Raw genomic sequence first — 8,811 nt, forward strand, 5'->3', positions numbered from 1 at the left:
AACCTGACAGCGACAACAGTAAAAGATTTCTCCATAAACATAGTAGAATGAGCAGGCATAGTGAATTTCAAGATCTCTGATGTTCTAAGCAACCTATCATGTGAGTAACGTAAAAAAATAAATCATTCAATTAGCATAATAGCAAACATAGTTCAGGTGCATATATGTTAGGTCTGTTTAAAATTTCCTAAAAATAATCAATCAAATTAAACAAATATAACCCGATCTTTGTTCATCAAGGGTATATTTGTATATTTTTAAAATATTTATCTCATTATTGATTGCTATTTGACTCTGTGTTTGGCACTAATCGGTGTAACATAACTCCTGAAGATGTCCCGTGGAAGCGTGATACACGTGTTGAGTGGTTTAACGGTGGGAGTTGTGTAATTCGCATTGTTTGCCGCGTATGTATTTATCAGCTGGCTGACGGGCGGTGCACTTTGTTGCACGACTACCACTGCACGTGCAGAAGTGGCTAAATATTGGTCCTTTTCTTAATTAGGATGGACTTCCGCAACATAACGCCTGATTACATTTATCTCATAAGTCTACTCCTATCCGTGTGAGACTTACAATTTCATCATCCTTATCATCGTTTTAGTTATAAAACTACTCTGTTTAACATAAGCCTCTTCCAAAGATTTCCAATAGGTCCAATTGGAAGCCGTTTACGTCCAGCATTTTATAATTTAAGATATTATAAATATCGTTTACCACAAAAAATTATAATTATTACTTCGAGTTTTGGAGACCTAATCGATCTCTATGTTTATGTTACTATGTCTAATTCTGAATTAGAAGCAAGTATGTATATTTATCTCTGTCATATACATAAAAATTAAGAAGTTATCGTCTTCCGCAATGTACGAAGGAACATGAGTTTGGACGCCGCGTTGAATTAAAGTCGCGTAAGAGATATTTTAGTACTCCTAACACATCAGAGGTGTAAAACTTGATTACATAATCTATTAAAACTACATACAATCCTGAAATGACAGCATCGTCTCATCAAGGTGATTTACATAATGACAGATAAAAACTTATCTTAACTGCCAGTATTAAAAGGCTTCTATAAAAGTCATTAGCTGAAGGAACGTCTATCTGTTCGACTGTGAACTGCAAGCATGGTGTCCGAATTCAGAAAGAAGAAGTACTTGGAAGTTTTCAACGCATTTGACAGCGATGGCAGTGGAACAATCGAGAAGAAAGATTTTGAAATGATGGCAGAGGGATTGGCTAAATCATCAGATGGAACAGTTGATGAAGAAAAACATAAGGTATACCTTGAGATTCTGCTGAAAATATGGAATGGAATACAACAAGTCGATACAGATAAAGATGGGCATGTGTCTGCTGATGAATGGATTTCATTCTGGGACAGTTATGCGAAGAATCCTTCAAACCCTTCACCTTGGCAGAAGCTGTACAGCGACTTCTCATTCCAGCTTCTAGATCCTGGTAACGATGGTTCCATCGACTCTGATGAGTTCGTCAAGGCGTACGTATCCTGGGGATTTAAGAGTAATGATGCCGCTGCTATCTTCGGAAAGCTCTCGAAAGGAAAGCCATCTATCTCTCGGGTTGAGTTCGATGGGTTGTGGAAGGAATATTTCACCAGTGAAGATGTAAATGCACCAGGAAATTTATTATTCGCATCTCCACAGAGTTCTTCCTGAAAGAACTTTAAAAGCACGTGAAAGGCTGTATTTTATTAATATTTTATACATATCAGTGAGTCTCAACCTAGAACTTTATGAAATTTAATTATAATTTAAAATAATCAATATATACTTTATTGTAAAATTCAGTTTCGTCTAATAAAGTGAAGCATTTATTATTTAAAAAATTATACATATTTATATAATGATTTACTATATCGTTTTTAATTATATTCAATAAACTAATTCATGTAATAATCTTGTGATTTATTTATTTATAATTGGTCATTATAAGCACTTTCGAATCAATCAGCATAAAATGTAGGCATTGTTGTCCGTATAAAAACCTACCTCCGGCTCGATAGGCAGTTGTACATTAAGCCTGCGAGAAATTCAACAGTTGATCTTTGAATATATAGTTATATGTACACAGATTTACATATAATCAAGTATTACAATGAAAGAAATTATTCTCAAATGTACTAATTTTTACATAAATATTACAAAAACACAATAAAGTTATAGTTTAACACAAACAGAAACTGCAATAAATTAATATCATAACAAACTACTACAATAGCCTACCCAATGATTTGAGAAAAGGTAAAGATATTGTAATATTTAAAAAATAAAATTAAAAAACATGTGTGTATGCTTTAGTTTATGTAGTATCCATTCGCAGGGTTGAAAATAGTGAATATAATGTCATATGGTACAATATCTTATTTACAGTTAATATGTTTAAGTTTCACAAGAATAATTTTTTCAGGCGCATTTCCACACTAACATGATCATAGCATTCTTGAATAGAACTTCTTCTTCTTCTTCCTTCCCATTTCCCTTTGTTTGGGGTCGGGTCTCCTTATCAATTTGCGCCAGGCCACTCTATCCTGGGTTGTCTCTGCATCAAGTTGAAGAGTTTCCAGTTCCTTTCCGATATTAGACCACCACGTAGCTTTTGGACGCGTTCTCCCTCTTAGGAATTCTGGGAGGCTTAAGACAGTTTTTACTACGTGGTCAACTAAATCTGAATGTGGCCATGCCATCGCAATCTATTTTCCTGTTATTTGCTGGGGATCGGAGCTACCTTAAACGAACCTCTGATATATTCGTTCCGTATTCTGTCCATTCTAGTGACGCCACCCGACCATCTAAGCATCTTCATCTCATTGACATGAAGTGTTTGCTCGTGTCTCTGACTTACAATCCAGCATTCCGAGTCGTAGAGCATAGCTGGTCTTACAACGGCTTTGTAGACTTTACCCTTGGTCTTAATGGGAATACGGCTATCACATAGAACGCTTGACATTCTTGAATAGAACAATATACTGTTTTCAATAATATCCTTTTATATTGGTTTTAAATATCTCCGGTAGCAGATCTAAAATTTCAGATCTGAAATTAAAAGTTCCGGTGTGTTGACCACAGACCGGAACAATTTAGTCTAGTTCTTGAATTATCTAGGTGGGCAGACTATCTTGTTAATCTAGTAGAAAAACGCTGGAACAGGCCCCTTCTAATCAGACCTATTGGATAACTATTGTGACGCCTATATCCATCGGTGGGCGTCCTATTGGAGTAATGATGATGAAGTTTCACAATACACAACTACTATAAAATAAAATTTAAAAAATATTCTACAATTTAAAAGTTATTTCATATATCTCAACCGAGTTTATCATTTGAATTGAATGTAATAATGAACCGAAATCAATAATATGTAAACCTGTGAAGTTTATGTCGATTTTTAAAGGTCATTACTCCTTAAAAGCCTCCTCACGTGCGGCTCCAAGTCTTATATTACATCCGGCGCACTGCAGGACAGCCTAAGCTCTGTTAAGTAGTTTTAACTTAATCCCTTCACTTAGATCATTTTAAGTTATTTTATATTTGAATTTTAATAAATATTACATATATATACATTACGTATATTGTTATGTCGGTTCTAGGTGGGGTGGTGAACTGGAATGAAATTAACACAACAGAAATGGCAAAACTATTTGCTAAAGTCGTTTCACTAGCAGTGGAACTTGTTTTAAAAACTTAAAAGAAAGATTATGTCTCTACCATTTTCTTAACGGCCAGTAGAGCTTTATTACTGATTAGTGTAGTGTTTTGTATACTACAGTGATCAGTAGTAAGTGAAGAAATATACTCATGCTTTTTGCTGGATATATTTATTTTTTTTTTTTTCCCTATTTATACAACCTTTGTAAAGGCTTAATGCGTTTAGGTAATTTCTATCACTCAAGCTAAGATGAGTCAGAGATAATTAGTTTTTTTTATTAATTTTGATTTGTATCGCTAGTGTTTTGTTTACAATAATTTTCTGCTTTTACTAAACGCAGACAGCTGAGAGAGTGTTGCCGCTATTTGATACGTATCTTTCTTCTCCCAGCTGCGAGTCACGACAGTGTTTTATCATTATTTACAATTTTTCTTATTGGTGAACATAGCTGAAATTTATAATTACAAACAATACAACATGGAAGTTTTACTCAATTATAAATTATTTTAATTAAAGTCGCTGCCCAATCGCTACAGACTGTTAAATACCTTGAGGTTTAGGACAATGTGCCGGGCTAACTCATCAAAAGATTCAGCCGTAATTTTTTTCTGAGGTCCAGTAAGTTGAATGGAGGTATATTAAGGTTTTCGCATTACGTCACGTGGTTACGTCTTTTGGATTCGAAGGCAGCTGTGTCTAATTTGTGGTGGAAAGTCTGTACTATGGAGCCGTCACATGCTCAAAGCAAGTGTTTAAATTTCTCTGCTCACGGATTGGTAACCATTTGAGATTCAATAGACGAGACGTGGTAATATATAGGGAGTATATATGTTCCTATTTGTAATTTAAAAATCATTAATATAAATTCAACGAAATAATATTTAAATATGTATACATTACAAGATGACGTAGCATGGCAACACTGTACAACTGTCAAAAGTATATCAGTTACAGATAAACACAAACATAAACATTACAACGTTGACAGGAAGGTGTAAACAATAGAAATAATTATCGTTTGTTCATAGAAACACGCCCGTCACTAAAAACGTTTGTTTTATAGACTAGTCTACATATACAGAGACATCATTTAAAAGTATTTTAATATTTCAGATCACAACTTCATTTGATCCGATAGACTCCCACTGCAAGTCTGTCTTTAAGATTGTTTTATATGGCCTCCCTTTTTAGGGACCTCTCGGAACCCCAGCTACGTTTAAATAATTTTATTAGTAAAGATTTTTATTTCTATATATTCTTCACAAATTCTTTCCCGTCTTCCTTCACAACATATATCTTTCCTAATAGATTCAGGCGTTACTTTGCGGATGTCCATCATTAGTAAGAAAAGGACTAATATATAGCTACTTCGGCTATGTAGCAGTAGTCGTGCAATAAAGTGCGCCGCCCGCCAACCCGCCGATAAATGCGCATGCGGCAAACAATGCGAATTACTACTGATAAATCACCCAACACGTGTTTTATCCCTCACGAGGCATCTGGTTTGTGCCAAACACCGAGTGATGGCACTGTGTAATTACGGGCGGTGCATTTTATTGCACGACTACTGCTACATAGCGGAAGTAGATATATATCAGTCCTTTTCTTACATATAACTTTCCATCGTTTACATATCGTCTGCCTTTCATCGCCATCCTACCCTCATCCTTGCTCTTAAATCACAGGTTGCTAGCACCATTTTTCCCTGTAAAGTTCGTTACGTTGACCAGTTTTACGCTGTCTGTTCCACAGACTACGCGACTTTAGTAATGTCTTGGGTCCACCTAATGGAAGGTGTGCTCGTGATCGCCACTCGAGAACATTTCGGCCTCAACCGCCATCGGTTTCGAGCGACGTGTCTCTTCAGATGAGCAATTCTTCGAGCTACACCCGTTATCCTGGTTTTTCTGGGGATTTCTTCATTTTTGATTCGATCTCGCACACTCTGTCGAGCATAGCTTTCTCCATTGCTCTCTGAGTGACCTCACGCCTACATACGTATTTGAATACGAGATTTTTTTACTCTAAATGTACAATATAATTAGGTTTAAGTGTTATTAGTTGTAAAGTTTTAAAGGGATATATCAATCATTCGCCAGAAAAATATCTTGAAGGCTTTTATACTTTCTTTTGTCTTTTATAGGCGAAACATTTGACCTATGTCTCACCTGATCTGAAGCAATGACGAGGTATAAGATGAAACATGATTGTCTAGAACAGTGATTCCCAAAGTGGTCCATATCGACCACTAGGGGTCTATGACAACCTGCAAGGGGTCTATGTCAGCGAAAAAAAATTTGGGGGTCCATGAAATGAAAATGGGGGTCCACAGACTGGACATCATTAGCCGAGGAGATTTAATATTAACCCTTACAAAATTGACGCCAAATGTTGATAATTTATTATTAGCATCAGGTTTATCCTTCTCACTAAAAATATTGACTTATTGCTTATGTTATTTTATTTATAGTTTATTTTATGTTTATTTAATGTTACGTATATTTTACATAACAGATACAAAATTTTATTTTGAGTAGTTTTAATTTAAATTCATTATTTTGTATTTTTACTTTAAGTTTTTAACACTAAACTTCACTACAGTTAGAAATTTACAGGAAATCAATATCAGGTAAGTAGAGGGTCTACCCAACACGGAAAAACATGGCAAGGGGGTCTACGACACAAAAAAGTTTGGGGAACTCTGGTCTAGAAGAAACCTATTCACTCTTGTCTTAAAAACTTCTTTTTTGTTGTCTAGAAACAATGACACTGGTAGATTGTTCCTCTCCTAATCTGTTCGCACTATAAAAGTGTTAGCAAAACGGTGGTAGAAAGAAGATGGGAGAGTTATTTGGTGTAATTCCGCTGCACACTCTCCAAAATGCTATCTGTAATACCGATAAATTGGAAACTTTCCGCTGATGCTTCAAGCTATGAACCTCAGTGCTCTCCCGTTTCAAATCTTCCAGTGATCTATCTGAAATATGTTTTATTACCTTATTATTTCTATTGATATGCAACAGGCTCCTGGAAACAAACCAAAAAATTATTCATCAACCTCTGTAGAAAAATTATAAATAAAGCTATAGAAAGAAATAAAAACTAAACATTGCAAAGAAATAGAACTAATAAAGAAAAATAAAAGCAAAATAATATAAAAATACTGTGATATAGAATAATTATAGTATCTAAGTAAAAATGTGATATACAATAACAATAGAATTTAAAAAAAATGTAAAATGAAATGAGGAATGAATGAAAGGCGATACAGAGCGAAAGGGAAAGACAGTGTAATTGTGGAAAGAAAGAAATGAACAGAAGATAATATGAAGTATGAAAGAAGAGAAAGAAAATAAAAAAAATCTATGTGAAAAAATTAAATAAATGTAAATAAAAAGTCCCTGTCCCACACCAGATAGGGGGTACGAGAGGCTCCCAACAAAGGGGCCATTAAAAAGAAAAAACAGGCTACTGGAAGTATCAACTCTGATGAAATAGATAGTAAATAATGATTAATTTTAATATGTAACAATACGAATTTTGAAACCGTTGTTCCTTATTATATTATCATTACGTTGTTTATTATTTCTGTAACAATTGATTTTTAGATAAGACGCGCCATATATTACTTGACAGCTAATTAGCTATACATTCACCATTTTATAGCATTTATATGTAACCAATCACCCTGTATATGAGTTTAGATCACTGATTCCATTACGTTGTTCAAGGCTGTACTGAGTTTTTAAAAAAGCTTCTACAGAGCTTTTTAAGTCGAATAATATTATTAAGATTTTTTATTAAAATGAGCATGTATTAGTGTATATTTCTACGTTTACCGTTTAAATGGAAAAATATTTAAGAAAAAAAAATGGCGACGACTGTACCATTTTTTTGTTTTGGTCTGAAATTAAATTCATCTGTACGAAAATCACTTTCGCTGCATTGCAGATAGGCTGCGAAGTGATAAGCTTGCTTGCGTCATCCCTGTCGAGCGTCGGAGATTTACAATGCGATAAATTGATAACCGCTATCAAACTGCAACCAAAGGCTGTATATAAATGCTAGTGGAGGACGTAAACAAACGCATTCAACCAAAATGTTGTCCGACTTCAGGAAAAAGAAGCTTTTGTACTTGTTCAACAAGTTCTTCGACAGTAACAACAGTGGATCTGTCGACAAGAATGACTTCGAACTGGCTGCCGAGAAGATATCCAAGCAACGAGGATGGAAATCTGGTGATGCTCAGTATAAGGAAACTTTAAGTGCATTGCTTAAAATCTGGGAGGGTCTGCAGAGTGTGGCAGACGCTGACAAAGATGGCCAGGTGACTGCTGATGAATGGGTGTCCATGTGGGAGGCGTTCGCGAAGAATCCATCATCAGCTTACGACTGGCAAAGCCAATACTGCAGCTTCATCTTCAAACTCGAAGACGCCAGCGGTGATGGTGCAATCGACAGCGAGGAATTCTCATCCGTATACGCTTCCTTCGGACTCAGCAAGGATGACGCGGTATCAGCATTTAACAAGATGTCCAAAGGCAAGTCGAGTGTATCCTGGACAGAATTCCAGGAACTATGGAAGGAGTATTTCGTGACTGACGATCCAAACGCACCAGGCAATTTCATTTTTGGAAAATCTAGTTTTTAATTCATATGTATGACGTGAGTAAAATTTTGTATGGAAATGTTCATTGCATGCAAATGTTAGTAATTAAATTATAATAATATTTTGATAAATTTAGTATGTATTACTATTGATATTGTTTAGTAATAAATAATATTTATTAATAAAAATATTTCGTTTTATTGTTAAAAATTATTTATTATTAAAATTGATCAACATCTAAATACTCTTTTATCGAACAGGCTATTACAGGCACTTTTGAATCGTCAATGAATATAAAATGTCGGGACTCCTGAGAGCCGGCGAGAATCCCAACAGTTGCTCTTTACAAATATAGTTTTATAAAGAGCGCGCGACAGTAATTACCTTCCTGAGTGAGCATAAACAACGTTTAATTCCACGCATTGATATAAGTATAGTATTCTTTGATAGAACAATATATATTTTTGAATAGCATTTTTAATATTGGTTTTAAATTTCTCCAGTGGCAGATCTGAAATTGACTGCGAAATTTT

The 8,811-nt window shown here is 34.9% G+C and overlaps 2 protein-coding genes across 2 annotated transcripts; both read left to right on the plus strand.

Moving 5' to 3' along the window:
- The first annotated feature begins 1,097 nt into the window (after positions 1-1,097).
- LOC137918914 (calexcitin-2-like) lies at positions 1,098-1,732 on the plus strand. Its single transcript, XM_068761849.1, has one exon. The coding sequence runs from the start codon at positions 1,128-1,130 to the stop codon at positions 1,677-1,679; it is 552 nt and encodes a 183-aa protein (XP_068617950.1). The 5' UTR covers positions 1,098-1,127; the 3' UTR covers positions 1,680-1,732.
- Positions 1,733-7,741: 6,009 nt separating this feature from the next.
- Positions 7,742-8,468, plus strand: LOC137918725 (sarcoplasmic calcium-binding proteins II, V, VI, and VII-like). The gene has a single exon (XM_068761608.1). The coding sequence runs from the start codon at positions 7,769-7,771 to the stop codon at positions 8,318-8,320; it is 552 nt and encodes a 183-aa protein (XP_068617709.1). The 5' UTR covers positions 7,742-7,768; the 3' UTR covers positions 8,321-8,468.
- Positions 8,469-8,811: the final 343 nt, after the last annotated feature.

The sequence above is a fragment of the Battus philenor genome, unplaced genomic scaffold (genome assembly GCF_028537555.1).
Source record: "Battus philenor isolate CCGP_79_NKW_IND1 unplaced genomic scaffold, ilBatPhil1.0.hap1 SCAF_15, whole genome shotgun sequence".
Taxonomy (NCBI): Eukaryota; Metazoa; Arthropoda; class Insecta; order Lepidoptera; family Papilionidae; genus Battus; species Battus philenor.